Below are 22,523 nucleotides of genomic sequence, written 5' to 3'. Positions count from 1 at the left end.
CAGAGGGTTTGCTCATCCCACAGTGAAAGTGTATGCAGCAGCCACCTCGTCCTGCGATGAGCGATTTGACGGCATGTCAGCCTTTTCTCAGCCACTAATGTTACGTTTTTTTGCGGAGGGTCAGGAGGCTGCTCCCAGTCGTGCGTGCCTCCGATCCGGGGTGACCAGAGCGGGGCGACACTCAGACCGAACTCCTCCTTTGTTCCCAAGAGCCTAAGGAGTGCGTTCAAGTCGAGGGCTTCAGTTGGGGGGTTTTAATCTTCCCCCCCATAGTGGGGCGAGGGAGGATAAATTACACCTCCTCTGCCCGGTGCGTGCGCTGGCATATTATGTGGAGCGCACAGCTGCCATTAGACACACGGAACAGCTGTTTGTGTGATTCGAATTATGGCTGTGTCAACAGCCTTATTTAACGGCGTGAGTGTGGAGGACATACACTGAACAAAAATATAAATGCAACACTTTTTGCTCCCATTTTTCATGAGATGAACTCAAAGATCTAAAACATTTTCTATATACACAAAATAACCATTTCTCTCAAATATTGTTCACAAATCTGAAAAAATCTGTGATAGTGAGCACTTCTCCTTTGCTGAGATAATCCATCCCACCTCACAGGTGTGGCATATCAAGATGCTGATTAGACAGCATGATTATTGCACAGGTGTGCCTTAGGCTGGCCACAATAAAAGGCCACGCGAAAAGAGGCTGTCAGCCGCAGCCTCTTTTCTCACCACGGTTACCACCGAGGGAGAGGTGAGTGAAGCGCAGCGGCTGCTAACCAGAAAGCCGGTCAGAAACAGTCAGATGGAATAGTGTTATTGTGGGACGACAGCGCGTGTATATATCGGGGTTCTGCCCACTGTACCCATAGAGTCCAGTCGAGGGCGGAGCCTGTGAGAGATATAACGAGGGGTTACATATGGTAACCCTTGTTATATAAGCACAGGCGGAGCCCTCTACTCGGGGCCCTGTCTGTCCTATGCTGCTCGCTGAAGAGAAGTGTAGGATGACGGGAACGGGAGCTGCCTTATATACGGTGGGCTTGTGCGCGCATTCAGGTAGGTCCGCCCCGGGGCCGGCTACGTCTATAGAAATCTCAGTAGGTGAATGCTTGAATGATAAGGTAGTACCCATAGAGTCCAGTAGAGGGTTCCGCCTGTGCTTATATAACAAGTGTTACCATACGTAACCCCTAGTTTTTGTGACGGTCAGGGTGGCTGGTCGCAAAAACATTGGACTTTTACCCCATCTAAACTTGGAATTTTTTGTCAGGTAACTTAGTTATTTTAACCAAAACGACAATCTTCTACTATACCTGACCAATACATTTTTGTTTAAAGACAACTGACAACCATGAGACAAACATAAACCCTCCCATTCTCACCCAGATCTGCAGCTTGATCCTCTTTTCGTTTCGATATAGAGTCTTCACCTTGAAGTCGATGCCAACAGTGCTGACGAAAGAGTTACTGAAAGAATCGTCGGCGTAGCGGAACAGGAAGGAGGTTTTCCCAACGCTGCTGTTGCCAATGATCAACAGCTTGAACATGTAGTCAAAGTTCTGGTCGGAGCCGTCCCGCTGGCCAAAACGCTGGTCTGTCTTCGCCATCTGGAGGGTTGGATTGAAAAGAGAGAAGCAAACCCAATCAGCATTATTAAAATCTGACAAAGGACAAAATTGCCACTACTATGGCAACTCTAACTCACTTTTACAAAAAAAATGTCATCCTCCCCACATTTTTGAATAGTCAAAAAACGTCAGAAATTAGTCAAATATGTCAATTATTCCTCAAAGTCCAAGGTGATGTTTTAATTGTTTTATCAGTCCAAAAGTAAGTAAGCAGGAAATGTACACATTTAAAAGGTTGATAACTGTATTTTCAATGAACTGATCTATTAATTATATTGTAGTTTACAATTACTTTTAGCTCCAACAACCAACAAAAGTGAAGTACTTTCATCACTTTTGCTTTGAATGTAAAACCAGGCTTATTTTGTCTTTTATCAGAGGCGGTTAACAGTTTTAAAGGTTTTATTTTCTTCTTTTCAGAATAAATGCTACACAAAGAAAATCAAAACATGCCGGATAAGCCGAAAACTGCAACAAGCTAATCCTCTTTGTTCCTGGAAAGTTGACAATTTAGAAGTTTTCTCCTGATGAGCTGGAGCCAAATATGATTCAGCATAAAGCTAACAAACGGCATATCGTGTTAAAGAAAGACAAACATTTCTTTAACACTTTAAAGGAAAACAAACATTTCCTGTTAGACTTCAACTGACAAGTCAAATAAAAAGCCAGAGCTGCCTTTCTGTCTTCGACATTGCAGAAAGGTAGCCGTCAATGTTGAGGGTTAGTGTGTGAGAAGAGGACTGAATGAATGACAACAGGTGATGAGTCAGAGCTGAATATCCCGCTGGTTCCATCTAGCCAGTCAGCCAGCGGGGGAGAAAACTATTTCCATGGAATACCTATGAATTGATGATTGTAGCTGTGGAGAAATATTTATCATCTCTGGATTCTGATGAGACCCATTATGTGATCAAAGGGGACCTATCATGCAAAATGCAGTTTTGTACGTCTTTTATACATGACTATGTGTCCCCGGTGTGTCAGGGAACTCACCAAGTGTCAGAAAACACAACCCTCTCTCTTTTCCTCCATACCCAAATCTCTAAAAACGGGACTGCAATGGATCTGATACAGACTGATACAGATTTGAAAATTCTCTGACGTCCGGAATGAGGAGCTCCGCCTATATGGGCAACTCTCCACCTATCAGGGGAATGTGGGGTTGGGCCACGGCCGGCCGTTGTACATATGCCAGGCCTGTAAGTGGCGCTGTAGTCTGCCAAAAAAGCAGCGAAGAAGACTTCCCAAGCATGGTTGCCATGGTTGCCCTTCTGTTTATTCTCCGCTGTGGCTCTTTTTCTCCCTCCCCGAGGCAAGCGTTTGCTCCTGCTGCTGTTATTCAATGCAATCCCTCCCCGTCGAGGCAAGTACTGTAATTCTCTCCGGTTAGCCCACCAGCAGATGACAAACACCCACCTCTCCGCCTCTTCCAAGGAACGAGGGGACCGTGCGGCAGAGTTTCAATTAGATTTTTTTTCGCCGGTCTTTAAATCTTCCGGACAAAATTAGAAAAGTGCCGGTCAAAGGTCTTCTTTGTTATTTATTGAGCTTTAAAACAAATAAATAATGACTCTATATAATCATATAAGAATAAAACACGGAGATCTCTTTTTCTCCCCCTCTTCTGACAGCCAAGCAGCTGATCTCAAAGCGCTCCCCTCTCCTGCAGGGGGGCGTGGTCAGCTGCATCTCATTTGCATTAAAGTTACATCACAGAATCAGCCCCTGCAAAAACAGGGCTGGAAAGAGCAAATAGAGCGAAATGAGGCATGGCTAAAATGCAGGATCTGTTTGGTATTTTGAAAAAAAAACTATATTTATATACTTTATATAGGTATGGCCCTACACAACCCTGTCTCCTAAAAATTAAGTTCCCACAGAACTAAACTGCATTCTCAATTACGTTTAGCTAGAAACGTATTTTCTCCCACGTTCTGTTTGTTATGAACGTATCTCAAATACGTTTATTTTCTACATATCTTCTAGAAATGTATTTTCTCCCACGTTACGTTTGTTATGAACGTATCTTAAATACGTTTATTTTCTACATATCTTTGCCATTTATTGTCTTGCTTATAATAATGATAATAGTCATTCATAAATATAATTTTAGAGCACACATTTTAAATCGAGAATTGGGCTCGATATATAAATTAAAATCAGTAGGTGAAGCTGTAATTTCGCCAGCTGTTACTCTCATGAGCGAGGCAGAAAATAATAGTTTTAACATGCCAAAAAGCTGCTGTGTTGTTTATTGCACCTCAAACATTAAAACAAATCCAGAGTTACGTGTTTCTGTACTTCCTCTAAGAAGAAAGGACCAGAAGATCTCTGTGGCTTCAGGCTTGATCGCCGTGACAGCGTTGGTTTCCCCAAAAGTGGGCGGGGCTGTAAAGTGACGGTGTGGTAGTGCGCCAAGGTTACGCCGAGCGTCAAGCTCTTTGAAATGGAACGAAACCACGGCAGACTATTCAAAACTGGACTTGAACGCCCCCCCAGAACTACACATGCTGGCTATTGTGTTTCGCAACATGTTCTCTATGGCACGTCTCTACTGGGAATTGTAGTTTTAAAAGACGTTTTCGTTTTTCCCAAAATTAGAAGTTGACAGTATTAAACTGTGTACAGCCCTGGAGGTTTAGGCGATAGGAAACAAATTGGTGTGTACAAATTTAAAACATGTAATTACTAAATGGATGAAAATCGTTTGTATCCATAATGGGCAGCATTAATATATACCCACATGACAGCTCATTGTTACTTTGTAATTCTACTCCACAATTCAGAGGTTAACCTGGTATTTTTACTCCACTACATTTATTTTAGTTACTTTGCAGATTCTGATTAATGATGTGAAATATAAACAACCCTTAAATCAGACTTTAGTTCCATCTGAGTAAAATTCAGGGAAGGTGATTGTCAAGTGCCAGATATTTGATAGTTGGTGCTTGAGAAGACTAAACATTTATCTGCAGATCTCTATAAAGTATATTCATTACTCGCTATTCTCTACTAATAGTTAATTAAAAACTGTATATAATTGCTATTTTGCACATCCCTTTCAAGCATTCAAGATTTTCTAAGGTTTATTGACATATCATATACACAACTACGGTGTAGTTATGCAATGAATGAAAAACTTGGGTCACAGGTTCCTCAACAGTGCATTACAATACATCTATCAATATGTGTGTATACCTCCACCATTAAACTGTCATATTCTGCACATTTCTTATACTATCTACATACATAAGAGTATAATTAATGTGTGTAATATCAGTTAAAATAAGTTATTCAACATAGTTAACATTGCAGGAAAGCGATATATTATATGTTAAGTACATTGTCAGGCTTAATATTTATCTGTAGATAGATACCCCCAAAATTGTTTTCTTATTTAATAGAAGACCTTAACCTAAAGTATTCTTTAATGTGTTAATAAAGGTTAATTAGTCTTTTCTGTTTTGCACATCCTCATATTAATATCTTTGTACATCCAGCACTAAACTGTTTTATTATAGAGATCACTTACAGTATATTCTTGATATTTTTATATTCTATATTTCTATCATTGACCTTCTACTTTCCCCCTATGAAAGTATGTACTCTTAATATTGTTTTCATCAATTAACATTATTCAACAAAAATAATTCAATAACGTGCTTTAACCACTAGGCGGTGCACACAAGGTACACACAGAATACTAATCATAACTTTGTATTATTAGTGTAGGACACTTATGTATGTATAACATCTGAAGATGTGTAGTTTTATTCATGTTTTTACATAATTGTACAGGATATTGCTATACTATTTCTCATGTTTTACTTCTACACATTAATATCTGATTTGTAAAACATCACAGACAGAAAGGTATATCCGTCATTTAATGGTAAGCTATTGAAATTCTGATTCCATAGATGTGTCTCCCATCACCCAAATCCCCTGACTATTCTCTCAACTCAGTATTTACATTCTTATATTCAAAGAAAATCAGTAATATCTTTAAAAACTACAAGTCCTTTTCTATCAGTTGTGCACCGTTATGGTGTAAATATAATCTACCAATTGGATCAAATATAAAAGTCAGCCGAATTACTATTGATACTGCAAGGAGACGTATTTTGTGAAAAGAAATGTAAGATGTTGTTTAACCTGTTTAGCCCTAAGCCTGTTTTTCAGGTCTCAGGCTCGAAAATGACATTCCCAGAACAAATGACCATATCTTCCCTTCTAAAAGGGTTACATTAATAATCTTTTTTCTCAAAGTAATGATAAACCTGTGAGTTGGATGTAGAAAAGTCAGAATCAATATAGATGTTTTTTATTTGAAAGAAAATTCAGATTGAACATTGTTAGAGCCACAACGTTATTATTTCGATTCATAATTTGATAAATTATTTAATGATGGAAAATGATTTATATTGCCATGGTGAATATGTTTTGATGAAATGATTGTTAATTTTATATCGTAAATATGATCTGTTTCCTTCCTACTTTCCGGTGTGTATTTAAGTGAGGTAATTGAGGACAGCCGGCGTGCTCGGAGACCTGATGAGACGGGGAGCGGAACAGTTTTTAGACCGCAAATTGTAAACAGAGATTAGTGTTGCAAATTGGACTGCAAAGTATAGTTTATATAGGAAAGCATACCGCCGAAATATTGATTTAGATTTATTATTTTGAGACTATTTAAGTCAATACTTTTTTGTTAATAAATTACATTTTTTGACTGAAAACCTTCGGCCGCTTATTGTCTTGGATTGCGTGTCGTCAACCCCGCTCTATAGTGGCAAAAGGAAACCTTGGATGCCATTACATCAAGTCGAAAAACTCCGTAAGGAAGAGACACACACCGTTTGGATCCCCGGGAAAGAGGGACACACCGGAGCGGACAGACTGGGCCGGTCGTGAGTAAATAAAGGGAATAAATCCGTGTAGCATTGATTGGAATGTCGGACGTGTTAAAGTCTAAAAGGAAATCATAACGGCGATGCTCACATTGGAGGAGGATTGTAAATACCTGTGGATCGTCTGTGAAAGGAATGTGATTGGATTTGTTTGTGCAACAAAGGAAGCCAGGCGTGCTCTGTGAGACTCATTAAAGGAGCGCAACGTCTTTTACGCACGGCCTAAAAACAAACAAATAAATAATGTCGGATGATCCCAGGACTTCTGCTGACGCAGAAACATTGTTAAAATCACTCAAAGCCTCCCGCAGTGGGAAATTAGGAGCATGCACAAGGAAAATGAACGAAATGAAGGCCTTGCTTGTGGAGGATGGGAATGTGGAACATGTGAATGAAGCTTTGGAGATGTTCAAACAAAATATAAATGACTTGTGCAGTGTTCATGGATCCGTACAGCAGCTTTTATCAGAGGAAGAGAGAGAGGAGGATCATGTGGACTGGTTTGAGCCAAAAATGACACATTTTGAGTATTGTATGAAAGATGTGGATGTGTGGAAAAGAGAAAAAATTGCACAATCAAAGATTCATCCCCATGACAGCATGTCTAATGTTTCACACAAGTCAAGGAGCTCAAAAACCTCTTCAGTCTCCTCAGCATGTAGAAGAGTGTCTGCTGAAAAGGCTGCCCTGCTAGCCAGAGCAGCTGGATTAAAGGGCAAACATGCACTGCTATTACAACTGGAACAAATGGAACTGGACACAGAAATCGCAGCATCTGCTGCTAAATTAAAGGTTCTGCAAAGCATTGACGTGGAGGAAAAAATTGATGATCAAATTCAAGATGGAATGAATGCTTATCTGGAGGAAAGCAAAGAAAAAAGCACAGACACTTTGGATCCTGAAATCTCAGCCATGGAGTTCATGCCATTGGGTGCAGTGCCTAAAACACCACTTCAGAGGACTGTCATTAATCTTCGCAGCCCTCAGCAACTCACAATACAGTTTAGACCTTTCAAAATGCCCACAATGCAAAGCTCCACCCAACGCAATGAAACCCATGATAACCTCGACACTCTTATACAGAGACAGAGAGATATTGCTGACCTCATCATTATGCAGCAGAAACTTACCTTGTTACCAACAATGGAGATACAAGTGTTTGATGGTGATCCACTTGAATATCAGTCCTTTATGCGAGCTTTCGAACACCTTATTGAGGATAAAACACCTAGCAGTCATGACAGGCTCTACTTTCTCGACCAGTACACTTCCGGCCAGCCCAAAGATCTCGTTCGCAGCTGCCTGCATATGGATACCCAAAGAGGTTACACAGAAGCCAAACAGCTATTAAAGGAGCACTTTGGGGACGAGATCAAAGTAACCAGCGCTTATTTGGAAAAGGCAATGAACTGGACATCAATTAGACCGGATGATGGCAAAGCGCTTCAGGCATATGCAATGTATTTAAGAGGATGCTGCAATGCTATGCAAGATTTAAAGTACATGGAGGAACTAGATATTCCTTCCAATCTAAGATCAATAATATATAAACTCCCTTACAAACTGCGAGAAAAATGGCGGACAGTGGCTTATGAGATATTACAGAGAACAAAGAAGAGAGCTAGATTTTGTGACCTTGTGGAGCTTATGGAAAAACAAGCTAAAATACTCCTGGACCCATTGTTTGGGGATATACAGGATCGCCACATCTCTAGCCCAAGGATGGCCACTAGGAGCCAACCCATGAGCCACAGAACACCTAAAAGTAGAGGCAGCAGCTTCGCCACCATCATCGCAGCAGCATGTGATCAGGAGAACAGCGCCGCACCGTCAAACACAGAGCAGCGTGGCACCTTCAAACCGCCACAAGGGGGCAGTCCTGCCTCTTTTTGCTACTTTTGTAAAGGCAAGCACGTGCTGACTGATTGCCATCAGTTCAAACATCATCCACACAAGGAAAAGGTTGACTTTTTGAAGATAAATGGTTATTGTTTTGGATGTTTGATGAGGGGTCATATGAGCAGGAACTGTAGGAAAAGGCCGACATGTCAAAAGTGTCAAAAGAGTCACCCAACAATACTTCACATTGACAGTCCACTTCTACAAAAGCCTCCCCCTACTGAAACAAAAGGAGCTTGGGTCAACAGTGCACTTGTCTCGGCTGGTGAAGCTACTGGGGCCGATAGGGATTGTGCCCTAGCCATAGTGCCTGTTCGAGTCAAGGTTCACAAAGGAGATAAGTTTATCTCAACCTATGCTTTTCTTGATCCCGGCAGTTCAGCGTCATTCGGCACAGAGAATCTAATGAGACAGCTGAATCCCAAAGCACGAAAAACGACAGTCGTTCTACGAACAATGGGTCAGGAACGACTTGTAAAGAGTTACGAACTCAAAGGATTGGAGATAGGACATTTAGATGGCAGTACTTACATTGACCTACCTCAGGTATACACACAGAGTAAGATTCCTGTCTCAAAAGAAAATGTACCTACCCAAAAGGATCTGGAAAGATGGCCTTATCTAAGTGACATACAGCTGAAAGAAATTGATGCTGACATAGAGCTTCTAATAGGAGTTGATGTTCCTAAGGCAATGGAACCTTGGGACATAATAAGAAGTCAAGGAAATGGACCATATGCAGTCAGGACAGTGTTTGGATGGGTGGTAAATGGACCACTCAACGCTTGTACTGCTGTGGAATCCGGACCTGTGGTCACAATGGTCAACAGAATATCAGTAGCCAACCTGAATGATCTCCTCATCACACAATACAATCAGGACTTCTCGGAAAAAGATGATGAAGAGAAGAAGGAAATGTCAGGTAAAGACAAAAGGTTCATGGAGATAGCATCAAGCTCAGTAGCACTCAAGGATGGACACTATCACCTACCCTTGCCTTTTCGAAAAAAAGGACATAGTTATGCCTGACAACTACGAAATGGTAAAACAACGTACTCTAAATCTCCTAAAGAGGTTTAAGAGGGATGCAGAATATGCCATGGAATACAAAACATTCATGGAGGATGTGTTAAAAAGGGGTTATGCAGAGAGAGTGCCACCAGAACAGCTTAACAGGAATGATGGACAGATACGGTACATACCTCACCACGGTGTTTACCATCAACAAAAGCACAAACTTAGAGTTGTGTTTGACTGCACTGCATCATGCAAAGGCACATCTCTTAACAAGGAACTTCTCCAAGGTCCAGACCTGGCGAACACTCTCATTGGAGTTCTGCTTAGATTCCGCCAAGAACAAATTGCTATCATGGGGGACATCAAGGCAATGTTCTATCAAGTGCAAGTCCAGAGAGAGCACAAAGACTTCCTTAGGTTTCTGTGGTGGCCAGATGGAGACACTAAAAATTCATTGGAGGCATATAGAATGAAGGTCCACCTCTTTGGGGCTGTGTCCTCACCTAGCATTGCTAACTATGCTCTCAGACAAGTGGCAGAAGACAACAGCTTCAAGTACGACGAAGAGGTAACTAAAACAATCAATTCCAACTTTTACGTTGATGATTGCCTCAAATCAGTGGCCACAGTTGAACAAGCTATTAAGCGTATCAGAGACCTCAGAGACGCATGCGCCAAAGGAGGTTTCTCATTGACCAAATGGGTCTGTAACAACCGTGAAGTGCTTGCAAGAATACCTGAGCATCACAGAGCAAAGCTATTCAAGGATCTAGACTTTGACAGGGAAAACCTGCCAATTGAAAGAGCACTTGGAATCAAATGGGATACAGAGAAAGACTCCTTCATATTCAAAGTCAATATCAAAAACAGAGCTCTTACCAGGAGAGGGATCCTCTCTGCAGTCAGTTCCATCTACGAACCATTAGGATTCCTCTCCCCATTTATCCTTAAAGCCAGGCAGATCCTCCAAGAGCTATGCAGGATAAAGTGTGGATGGGATGAAACCATCCCAGAAGAATACTCAAAACAATGGCAGAAATGGATCACAGAGTTGGAACAGCTTATCAGATTTCAAGTGGACAGGTGTATGAAACCTGAGAATTTTGGACCAATCAGGACTGCAGAGCTTCATCACTTCTGTGACGCAAGCGAAAAAGGTTACGGCACCACCAGCTATCTTTGCTTTACAAACAGTATGGGAAGGGTCCATGTTTCATTTATTTTGGGAAAATCCAGAGTGACTCCACTCAAACAGATCACTATTCCCAGATTGGAGCTTACTGCTGCAACACTTGCAGTAAAGGTGGACAGGATGTTGAAAAGGGAGCTTAAAGTGGACCTCAACGACTCAACCTTCTGGACAGATAGCACCTCTGTCCTCGGATACATCAGCAACCAGACTAAACGATATCACACATTTGTGGCAAACATAGTTTCAGTGATCAAGGACCTGTCTCAGGAGAAGCAGTGGAGGCATGTGAGCTCCATAGACAACCCTGCCGACGACGCATCCCGTGGGCTGCATGTAGAAGACTTTCTGAAGACATCAAGGTGGATAACAGGACCTAAGTATCTGGAAGAGGAAAAGGAATATTGGCCAAAAACACCTAAGAACCTGGGCCTTATTCCATCAGAGGACCCAGAGGTTAGAAAGGACGTAGCAGTTAACAGTTTGAGTGTCCACGAAACCAACCCAACCAGCAAACTGTTTGAGTATTACTCATCATGGAGCAGACTGCAGAGAGGGGTTGCTTGGATACTTAAATTAAGGGGAATTCTTCTTCTGCTAAATCAAAGAAGGAAATCTGCAAAAGCTGACCTCGCCCCAGATTGGACTCTTTTGAAATCCTTAAAGGACAAAATGAACAAGCTAAAGTTGACATTTGGATCACAACATCTGTCTGTGGAGGACATTAGAGAAGCTGAACGGTCAATAATTCACTCGGAGCAAAGACGTCACTTCTCTCAGGAACTTGCACTTTTGGAGAAAGGAAGGCAAGTAAGAGCAAGCAGTTCTATCAGGAAGCTGGACCCAATCTTAGTCAAAGGCATGCTAAGAGTGGGAGGACGAATAAGCAAATCAGCAATGCCAATGGATCTGGAGAACCCCATTATCCTGCCCAGAGACTCTACTGTATCCAAACTGATCCTGGGCCACATCCATCAGCAGATTGGACACTCGGGGAGAAGCCACATGCTCTCAAGACTAAATCAAAGATTCTGGTTGCCTCGTGCTAATCAGAGCCTGTGTTTCCTGCCGAAGAATGCTAGCCACAGTTGGAGAGCAGAAAATGGCTGACCTCCCAGAGGATCGGGTGTCTCCAGATCTACCACCCTTTACTCATGTTGGTATCGACTTCTTTGGACCCCTGGAGGTTAAACGAGGCAGAGCAAATGTAAAACGTTGGGGAGTGATCTTCACCTGCCTTGTGAGTTGTGCCATACATCTGGAAGTTTCGAGCTCATTGGACACTGACTCCTGCATCAATGCTTTGCGCAGATTCATATGTCGCAGAGGGCAGGTGACAAGCATCAGGACCGACAACGGCACAAACTTTGTGGGAGCACAGAAAGAGCTAATAGCTGCTCTTAAAGACCTGAATCAACACAAGATTCAAAATGCATTACTCTGGGATGGAGTAAAATGGACTTTTAATCCGCCATATGGAGCCCACCATGGTGGAGTTTGGGAGAGGTTCATCAGACCTGTAAAAAAGATTCTGTGTTCCGTTCTAAAAGAACAGAGATTGGATGATGAGACTCTACAGACAGCTTTGTGCGAAGTTGAGAGCATCATGAATGACAGACCATTGACTACAGTTTCAAGTGACCCAAACGATCTTGAACCCCTCACGCCAAATCACCTCCTTCTGCTAAAGACAAAACCGATTATGCCACCTGGACTCTTTCACAAGGAGGACTTGTACTCACGGAGGAGATGGAGACAGGCATAATACCTCGCAGATCTCTTCTGGAGGAGATGGATAAGAGAATATCTCCCAATCATGCAACAGCGAGTCAAATGGCACAACCCCAAACGGAACCTTCGCCCCAATGATCTCGTCATCATCGTGGATAACACTGCACCAAGAAATTCCTGGCAACTGGGCCGGGTGATAAAGACACTGTCAGGGTCGAAAGGGCTTGTCCGAAGTGTCTTGGTGAAAACCAAGGGTAGCACCTTACAGCGACCAATTGACAAGCTCTGTCTGCTTCTGGAAGCAGTTGATGGAACACAAGGTGTCATGTGTTAGTAACCTCTGACACCCAGTATCACACACACACATGCCCCCCCCCCCCTTTCCTCTTGAACTCATGCAAACACACCAAACACAAACATTGGACTATGAACTATGACAATGATTGTATATTGATGACAGTTACATTTTGAGTAACTGCTTGTTTTTTGGCTCTATTATAATGTATTCATTGTTTTGCTACTGCGTCAACAATTAGGGGCCGGTGTGTTAGAGCCACAACGTTATCATTTCGATTCATAATTTGATAAATGATTTAAGGATGGCAAATGATTTATATTGCCATGGTGAATATGTTTTGATGAAATGATTGTTAATTTTATATCGTAAATATGATCTGTTTCCTTGTACCGCAAAATGGGGGTTTTACCGTTTCTCTGGAACCCATTGGTCGATTTTGGTGATTGACATCTCTTTCTGACCGTTAGAGCCAATAGAATTGAAGGGGAATCTCCCCCCACACACACATGGTAAAACAAAAAGGTGGGGGCTTGGCGGACGCAGTTTTGCATGAGTGAAGCTCATCTGGAAACCGAAAAGCAGGTTTATTGCTCATGGATTATCAGAAATCATTTCAAAGGGACACAGACACATTGGATTAACCTATGGATTAACTTCAGCAGCATTTTTATCCTTTTAATGCCATTGAAGACCACTTTTGACCAGACTACGACACAGGTGAGCCATGTTAGCGTTTTTAGCTACCTAGCGCCATATGTTTTGATGTCTGTTCTTGTTATTACCTCTGCGAGTTCGTATAATTGAGTGATAATGAGGGTATTATTATCAGGGATTGCACTGGAAACACAAGGAGAAACTAATTACAAAAAGTACGGAATAGCACGCAGACAGGATAACTGTATGGAGCAGCCAGGAGGATGTAATACCACTGGTGTAGAAAAAAAATCTGGCGGTGAGTTGCTGGGAGACTGGAGTAGATAAGCTGTGTCCTGATTGGCTTGATGAGAGACAGCTGAGTCGGACGGCCAGGTGAGAGCAATCAGACTGCTGCCTGCAAGGGAAACCACACCCCCTCCACACACACAGGGGAACAAACAGGGACACACAGAGACACAGTTTGGGCCGTGACACTATGTCTGTTTCCGGTGACTTTATTTACGGCTAAAAAGCCCAAGATTATAGAATTAAACGAATAAATAAAAACAAGGATAATTGTGTGTTATGTTGAGTAAATAACAGTGTGTTATTTAGAAAAGAATAATAAATTAGAAGGAATTTTCAAAAATACAGATTTCAGTATTTTGAGGTTCTAAGCCCCATTTCTTTTCCTCACAGATGGCAAAAAAAGTCCGACATTATACGATTTAAAATAAAAACAAATACATAAAAAGATATAACACTGGCATGTAATTTACGTTGGAATAAATAGAATGGTTTTGAATAATAGATGAGAGTAAAATCTACGTCGCTTTACAGCCCCACCCACTTTTGGAGAAATCAACGCTGTCATTTGAACGGCGATCAAGCCTGAAGCCACAGAGCTCTTCTGTTACTGTCCTTTCTTCTTAGAGGAAGTACAGAAACACGTAACTCTGGATTTGTTTTAATGTTTGAGGTGCAATAAACGACACAGCAGCTTTTTGGCATGTTACAACTATTATTTTCTGCCTCGCTCATGAGATTAACAGCTGACAAAATTACAGCGTCACCTACTGATTTTAATTTAACCATATATCGAGCCCGATTCTCGATTTCAAATGTGTGCTCTAAAATGAAATGTATAAATGACTATTATCATTATTATAAGCAAGACAATAAATGGCAAAGATATGTAGAAAATAAACGTATTTTACATTACATTGCATTTAGCTGACGCTTTTATCCAAAGCGACTTACAATAAGTGCGTTCGACCAACAAAATACAAACTTGAAGAAAACAGAATCATATAAGTACATCAGGTTTCATAGAGCCAAAACATTTCAAGTGCTACTCAACTGGCTTTAGATAAGCCAGTCCTTTATTAGTATATAAGTGCTTTGTTAGTAATTATATCGCTCGAAGTAGAGTCGAAAGAGATGAGTTTTCAGTCTGCGCCGGAAGATGTGCAAGCTTTCTGCTGTCCTGATGTCAATGGGGAGCTCATTCCACCATTTTGGAGCCAGGATAGCAAACACACGTGTTTCTGCTGATGGGAACTTGGGTCCCCCTCGCAGTAAGGGTGCAGCGAGCTGTTTGGTTGATGCAGAGCGGAGTGCACGCGCTGGGGTGTACGGTTTAACCATGTCCTGGATGTAGGAAGGGCCAGATCCATTCACAGCATGGTACGCAAGTACCAGTGTCTTGAAGTGGATTCTAGCAGTTACCGGAAGCCAGTGAAGGGAGCGGAGGAGCGGCGTGGTGTGGGAGAATTTAGGAAGGTTGAAGACCAGACGAGCAGCAGCATTCTGGATGAGCTGCAGAGGTCGGATGGCACATACAGGTAGACCAGCCAGGAGGTAGTTGCAGTAGTCTAGGCGTGAGATGACGAGAGTCTGGATCAGAACCTGCTTCGCTTTCTGGGTCAGCTGGGGACGTATCCTCCTGATGTTGTAAAGCGTGTATCTGCAGCAACGGGTTGTAGCAGCGATGTTTGCAGTGAAGGACAGGTTGTTATCTAGGGTCACACCCAGATTCCTTGCAGTCTGAGTCGGGGAAACAATAGAGGTGCAGATGTTGATTGTCAGGTCAAGAGTGGGACAATCTTTTCCCGGAAGGAAAAGCAGTTCAGTCTTGTCAAGGTTGAGCTTGAGTTGATGAGCAGACATCCACTGAGAGATGTCAGCTAGACAAGCAGAGATGCGTGCGACGACCTGGGTCTCTGAGCGGGGAAAGGACAGAATTAATTGGGTGTCGTCAGCGTAGCAGTGGTATGAAAAACCATGCGGGCTAATGACTGATCCAAGCGAGTTTGTGTACAATGAGAAGAGGAAGGGACCAAGAACAGAGCCCTGAGGGACCCCTGTAGTTAATTGACAAGGGTCGGACTCCGACCCTCTCCAAGTTACCCTGTAGGTACGGTCTTTGAGGTATGAGGTGAGGAGGGAAAGTGCAGAGCCTGAAACTCCAAGTTTTTGGAGAGTGCGAAGGAGGATCTGATGATTCACCGTGTCGATTGCAGCAGACAGGTCCAACAGGATGATGACAGAGGAGAGGGAGGCTGCTTTAGCAGTTTGCAGTTCCTCAAAGACAGCAAGGAGAGCAGTTTATGTGGAGTGACCTGCCTTGAAACTAGACTGGTGCGGATCCAGAAGGTTGTTCTGATGGAGATAACAGGAGAGTTGTTTAAAGACAGCGCGTTCAAGTGTTTTAGACAGGAACGGGAGGAGAGAGACAGGCCTGTAGTTTATAACATCAGACGGGTTGAGAGTGGGTTTCTTTAGGAGAGGGTTTACTCTTGCCTCCTTGAGACTGTTTGGAAAGTGTTGATGAAATAGGAGAGAAACGGTAGAATATCAGGAGCGATAGTCTGAAGGAGGTTTGAGGGAATAGGGTCCAGAGGACAGGTGGTAGGGCGGGCAGAGGTAATGAGGGTAAGAACCTCACTTGGAGAGAGAGGGGAAAAGGAGGTTAGTGTGTGGGTGAGCGGCGGGTCTGGTGACCCAGCGGTGAGTAAAGGTGAGTCAGAAAAAGAAGAGCGAATATCATCAACCTTTTTTTCAAAGTGGTTAACAAAGTCGCTTGACAGAAGCGAGGAGGGGGGAGGGGCTGTGGGGGGGTCCAAGAGGGTGGAGAAGATGGCAAATAGTTTTTTGGGATTGGAATAGGAAGATTGGATCTTATTTTGAAAGAAAGTGCTTTTTGCCTGAGAGATCGAAGCAGAGAAAGAGGAGAGCCTGATAGTTTAGGAGGTCGTCACGGTGTTTGGATTTCCACAGTTTCTGCTCTGCTGCCCGAAGGATGGTTATTTTAGCATGCAGTGCATCATTTAGCCAGGGAGCAGGAGGGGACTGACGAGGCTGCCGAGATGTGAGAGGACAGAGAGAGTCCAGAGAGGATGAGAGAGTAGAGAGGAGAGTTTCTGCAGCAGAGTTTGGAGGCAGGAGTTGGAACGAGTCAGAGGAAGGGAGGGCTGAGAGCACCGACGAGGCAAAGCTAGAGGGGGAGAGGGAGCGAAGGTTACGGCGGACAAGTGCAGGATGGAAAGAGATTAGTTTGTTATGTTTGGAAAGGGGTAGAGAGAATGAAATGAAGAAGTGATCGGATGTGTGGAGCGGGTTTACAGAGAGGTTAGAAGTAGAGCAGTTCCTTGAGAATATGAGATCAAGGACATTGCCAGCTTTATGAGTTGGTGGGGATGGAGACAGTGAGAAAGCAAAGGCGGTTAAAAGAGATGTTAGTTCAGATATCTTCCCTGTCTGGAGGTTGAAGTCTCCGAGAAGTACAGCGGGAGGACCAGTTTCAGGGATGTGTGAGAGGAGATTATCTAATTCCTCCAAGAAGTCCCCCAAGGTGCCTGGTGGACGGTAGAGAACAACAATGGTTAATTGTATAGGATGGGTTACTGTGACGGCATGGAACTCAAAGGTGGAAGGAGTGAAGTTAGGTAGCTTGAAGAGGGAAAAGCTCCATTTGGGAGAGAGCAGGAGACCAGTGCCACCTCCTCTGCCAGTGGGTCTGGGTGTATGGGAGAAGGAATATGCTGTGGAGAGAGCTGCTGGGGTGGATGTGTTGGATGGAGTAATCCAGGTCTCAGTGAGAGCAAGGAAATCCATGGACTGCAGGGAGGCGTAGCCAGAGATGAAGTCAGCCTTAGGAACAGCTGACTGGCAGTTCCACAGGCCGCCTGAAACTAGATGTTGGATCTCAGTGGAGCATGTGGGATAGACGAGAGCAGGCCGGTTATATCGATTAGGAGATAAGAGCCTCCTCTTTGCCTCCCGCAGGACTCCTTTGTCTTTGTCAGTCTTCGTCTGACGCTGAAGTTGACGCTCCAGGAAAGTGCTACCTAAAATGGACACCTGATTGCTGAGTTCTCAGAGCTGTGGGGCCAAGCCCCTTTAATTAGTTAACTCTCTGCAGCTGGTGGTCCTCAAAAGGAAATCTAGACTGGCACCCTCCTGAGTTGTTATTGTGTCTTTTCAGTGGCCCAATGGTTTTACAATGACATTAAACCCTAAGTTATAAAGTTATGAGTTTAACCCTTAATACAGTTACACCTATACTCAATAAAGCTCTTAGTATTCTACAAATGTTTAAATCAAAGTTAACCCTAGCAGTCAGTTAGTTCAGTTTTAAGGTTTCAGTCAAATTAGTTGTCCCAAGTTTCTGCCTTACAGATACTGTAGCGGTTTTGAGATTTAAAATCACAATTTCAGTCAGATCAACTACACAGCATTTATACAGAGTACACACACTGAAACAGAGAAGTCTAAAAACAGAATGTTACTCACACAATTCTAGAATTCACCAGTTGTTATCCTGTCAAAATCGAGTTGCACACTATTTAAGATACGTTCATAACAAACGTAACGTGGGATAAAATACGTTTCTAGCTAAACGTAATTGAGAATGCAGTTTAGTTCTGTGGGAACGTAATTTTTAGGAGACAGGGTTGCCCTACAATATATTGTTCAAATATAGCATGATAGGTCCACTTTAACCCTTAAAGACCTAGACGGAATTTTCGCCTGCCTGACTCTCCTGTATTTATTTGTTTCTCCTAACCTGTTCTAACCTTTTCTTGCAGTCAGCATCAAGTGCCTTACCTCATTTGATTCAGGAGAACCTCTAGTTCAAGTCTGGCTAATTTGAAGTCCAAATTTTACCATAACTTTGTGTGATAATGGCTGAATTTACCAGCACTTTTCAAAAACGCCAGTACAAATGTTGTGTTTTTTTACTGTTTACTCCGCCAGGAACATAGGGATTTTCTTTTTTATTATTTACAAAGCTGCATTTAGATGTTTTAGGCTTTCAAATTAAATTTCATCTGCATATTATGTTCCCTGAGCAAGTTACAGCTATTTATTACAATATGGAATAATTAAAACGAAATGTATTTCCATATTTAAATGACTGATCATGTTTCTTCTGTCAAAAAAAGGTTGAGAGAGTAAACAATTAAACCAAAACAGATGACATTGCAACAAAAATAACTTGTTTCAGAGATATATATTATAATTTGAACATTGAAATACAAACACAAACAGTGAAACAAATTCAAAGTGCAAATTAACAAAGTGCAAATTATATTAAAACTATAAACAAAGTATTAGGAATATATAGAAAGTGCAAAAGTACAAAGAGCAAATGATCTTCAAACTATAACCAAAATATTAGAAAAATATATGAAGAGCAAAGGAAATGTATCAAGATTCATCATGGTCTGGGTCGCTCAGGTGTACAGCTCTGCTGCTTGCCATGAACCTGTCTCTTGTCATGATAGAAGCAGGAAAGAGAACACTCAGGTGTGATCCCTTCCTCCAGTAGTCTCTTACTTTGAGCAGTTTTAGAAGTGCCATGAACATCATAAGGCCGACATACATGAGGAATTTTACCGGCTTTCCCAAACAAACTTTTCCCCCTTAGCCTGCTCCTTTTCAGCATTTTTGTTTGTGTTCTTGCAGATGATATTTACAGCTTGGTTGTTAAAACAATTTCTAAATATTTGTGCAGGAGTATACTCCACACCAACAAAACCTTGGACTCCACGGGCTCTTTTCGGGCAAAAGTGTGGTAGTTGTTGGGCAGTATCTGGCACCTCAGGTCCGTTCCAAACAGCTCCTGGCTCTTCTGGGGTCAGAGATGTGTTTTTCCCTTTTCCTCTTCCTCTCCCTTTCACTGTCAGGGGGGCTGGCATTGGTTTGGCCTTTTTTCTGGATGCTGCACCCTCCTGGCCACATTCTTTTCCCTCTCGGTTTGAAGGAGGCCTACTGATGGGGACAGTGGCTTGTGCATCCCCTCTCTCATCCTCTGTCCTAAAATAAAAGGGAGGAAAATATACAGATATAAATGTCTGAATTTATTTTATTTCCTTTATTGCTTTTATTTCTCCAGTGTCATCCTATCTGTTTTCTAAACACAGTCTCAACTTTTGATTTGATTCACACTTTATCCCTCTGCTAACATTACTAGTTGATGGAATCAGTAACTGAATTGTAATGCAATGAATATAATAACATTAGACCTTATAACAAACAACCAAAGAGGGCAAGCGGAATGAGGCAATAAATGAAAGGTATTGCTTGACGTTTTTTTACTGAAATAAATAGTAGCCTCTATTGATAGTGAATCTTGAGCTCAGGACTTCACTTTATGACACAATTACGGCAAATGGCCATCCATTATAAAAACTCTTAGGACTAATTATTTTCGGCGTTATACAGCAACAACAACAACCGATAAATGCAACACAAACAATAAGAAATAAGCAAAGTTACTCACTTTTTTATCTTCGAAGGGATCAATCCCGTGATCATACTCCTCTTCATTGCCAGCTGTCAGCTTCAGAATCTGAGGAATCCACCGCTGCATCGCTAAGCGGTCCGCCAGACTAAATAAATTCTACGGTTTCTTCCGTAGTGTAACGCCGTTTTGACATGTTGGTTTGAATTTGTCTTGGGATATGTGTGTGTGTGTGTGTGTGTGTGTGTGTGTGTGTGTGTGTGTGTGTGTATGTATTTGTGTGTGTGTGTGTGTGTGTGTGTGTGTGTGTGTGTGTGTGTGTGTGTGTGTGTGTGTGTGTGTGTGTGTGTGTGTGACTGTATCTAGATATCTCGTGTTGTATGTATTTCTCTTACGCTGGCAGAATTACTCTTCTTTAGTATTACTCTCTCGTCTCTCTGTTTCTCTTTGTTTATCTCCCGCCGCCAAAAACATACACAGCAACCTATGTTGATTGGTCGAGAAGATGGTAGCATGGGCAGAGGTTTGCCTGGACCTTTACATTTTAAACCTATCCGGACACAGGGGGGTGGGACTTAGTCTAAAACCTTGGCTGTTTGGCTCAGACAGAGGGGCCGCGTGGGTCTCCTTGACGAATCAAGGCTGTAAAATGTGATAACTTTGCCCCGATCACGTCGGAGCCTCTAAATCCCGGAAAAGGACATAGTGATACCAGCAAAAAGCCTAGAATAGCCGCTTTACCTCACTTTTTAAATCAGATGGATAGAATTAGCGGTTAAAAAGTTATTAAGCATTTTAGAACGCTACCTCTTTGAAGCCGCGGGCGGCTCGCTCGGCCTTTAAGGGTTAAGGCAATTTGTGTTTGGTAGATGATTTCTATGTCGTAATAATGCTTTTTGGCAATATATCTTATACCGTTGGAAAGCCTGTTTTCTTACCTTTCCAACGGTACCACATTTGTGAGGAACAAGTATTTGTGGGATGAGCAGCAGAGCTGAGTATGTGGGGTGCGCTCATGAAAAATGTGACAAATCTCCTCTGCCAATGCCAAACAGCTTTTTTTGCTGCTGACTCTAGTTTGGTGTAGTTTGGTGAATTGGATGTTTGAAGTCTGATAAATAAAGATATATTGGCAACAATTGATTTATTAACAATTGATTAATTTAACAAGCAGCCTCAGTAGCGTGTGGAAGAACCAATCATAGCCACAACAGCCTCTCCTCCTCATGCTGGTCACCAGCCTGCTGTGAGAGTTGAAGAATGGGATGCCACAGCTGTGGCATCCCATTCTTCAACCAGCATTTGTCCCAAGTCAGCCAACGTTGTTGTGTTGGTAAATCTGGCATGAACATGATTTTCCTCCACATGTTGAGGTTCCAATGCAAGTGGGCCTGATGGTGAAGGGCAGTCATGGCAGGCTCCTGGCAGTCGTACAAGACTGGAGAGAGGCTGCTGTTTGGCATTGGCAGAGGAGATTTGTCACATTTTTCATGGGCGCACCCCACATACTCAGCTCTGCTGCTCATCCCACAACTGCTTGTTCCTCACAAATGTGGTTCCATTGGAAAGGTAAGAAAACAGGCTTTCCAACGGAATACGATTTATTGCCAACAAGCATTGTTACAACATAGAAATCATCTACCAAACACAAATTGCCTTACCTTTTGTGTTACGTTTAGATAAACAATAGATAACATGACATTCCAATGATGGCGCTGCCACGGGCGGCTGTCTGCTAGAGTTGCTCCATAACATTGTGTCTGTTTTATCTATATTCTTTGTTTTGTCGTACTTTTTAATAGTAATTTCAGCTGCTAAGCACTGTGCAGTTCGCTCTGAATTGCAACAATGCAGCTCCTTTCCACTGTTGGTCTAATTTTAACCACTTTTGCACTGTTACCATGCCAGACTGTTCTGTCCAACCTAGCAGCATTTCCGGACAGAGACACGAAATCCCCAAGGAGCTAAGGAGGAAATACCGGGGCTGTAAAGCGGGAAGAAGACGACAGCTAAGGAGGAGGATATACAGACCTTATCTTCCATCGGTCAATATGGGGAAGAAGATCACTGGCAAACAAAATGGACGAGCCAAGTAAGTGTGGCTCGTCCACTTAGTGATGAGAACCAAGTATGGAAATAGGACTGGGTGATGGGAGGAGACCTACAGGAGGCCAATGACTTAAAAGATACCCTATTATACTGTTTTTTATCAATATATTATAGGTCTCAGATATATACAAAACATGTCTCTGAAGTCTTTGGCTCGAAAAACCAAACAGATCATGCATTGTAGCATCCCATAAACCCCTCTGTTTCAGCCCTGTTTCAAAAGTGCTGATTCTCTGTCTTTTACTTTAGATGAAAATAAGGAGCCCCTCCCCACGCCCCTCTGCGAGATATTTGGTCAAAAAGAACACAATGATGCTCTAGGAGGAGATTCAGGTGATAAGGTGGGGCGGTTA

At 42.5% G+C, this 22,523-nt stretch overlaps 1 protein-coding gene across 1 annotated transcript in view; it reads right to left on the bottom strand.

Moving 5' to 3' along the window:
* The window catches only part of LOC117542290 (ras-related protein Rab-3A-like), a 43,109-nt gene that overhangs the window by 5,620 nt on the left and 14,966 nt on the right, over window positions 1–22,523 (bottom strand). Inside the window, exon 2 of the mRNA XM_034209859.1 lies at window positions 1,388–1,612. Coding sequence (XP_034065750.1) covers window positions 1,388–1,612 — 225 coding nt within the window. The remainder of the gene's footprint in view (window positions 1–1,387; window positions 1,613–22,523) is intronic.

Source organism: Gymnodraco acuticeps, unplaced genomic scaffold, assembly GCF_902827175.1.
Source record: "Gymnodraco acuticeps unplaced genomic scaffold, fGymAcu1.1, whole genome shotgun sequence".
NCBI classification, from domain to species: domain Eukaryota; kingdom Metazoa; phylum Chordata; class Actinopteri; order Perciformes; family Bathydraconidae; genus Gymnodraco; species Gymnodraco acuticeps.
This window is presented reverse-complemented; position numbering and strand designations above follow the sequence as displayed.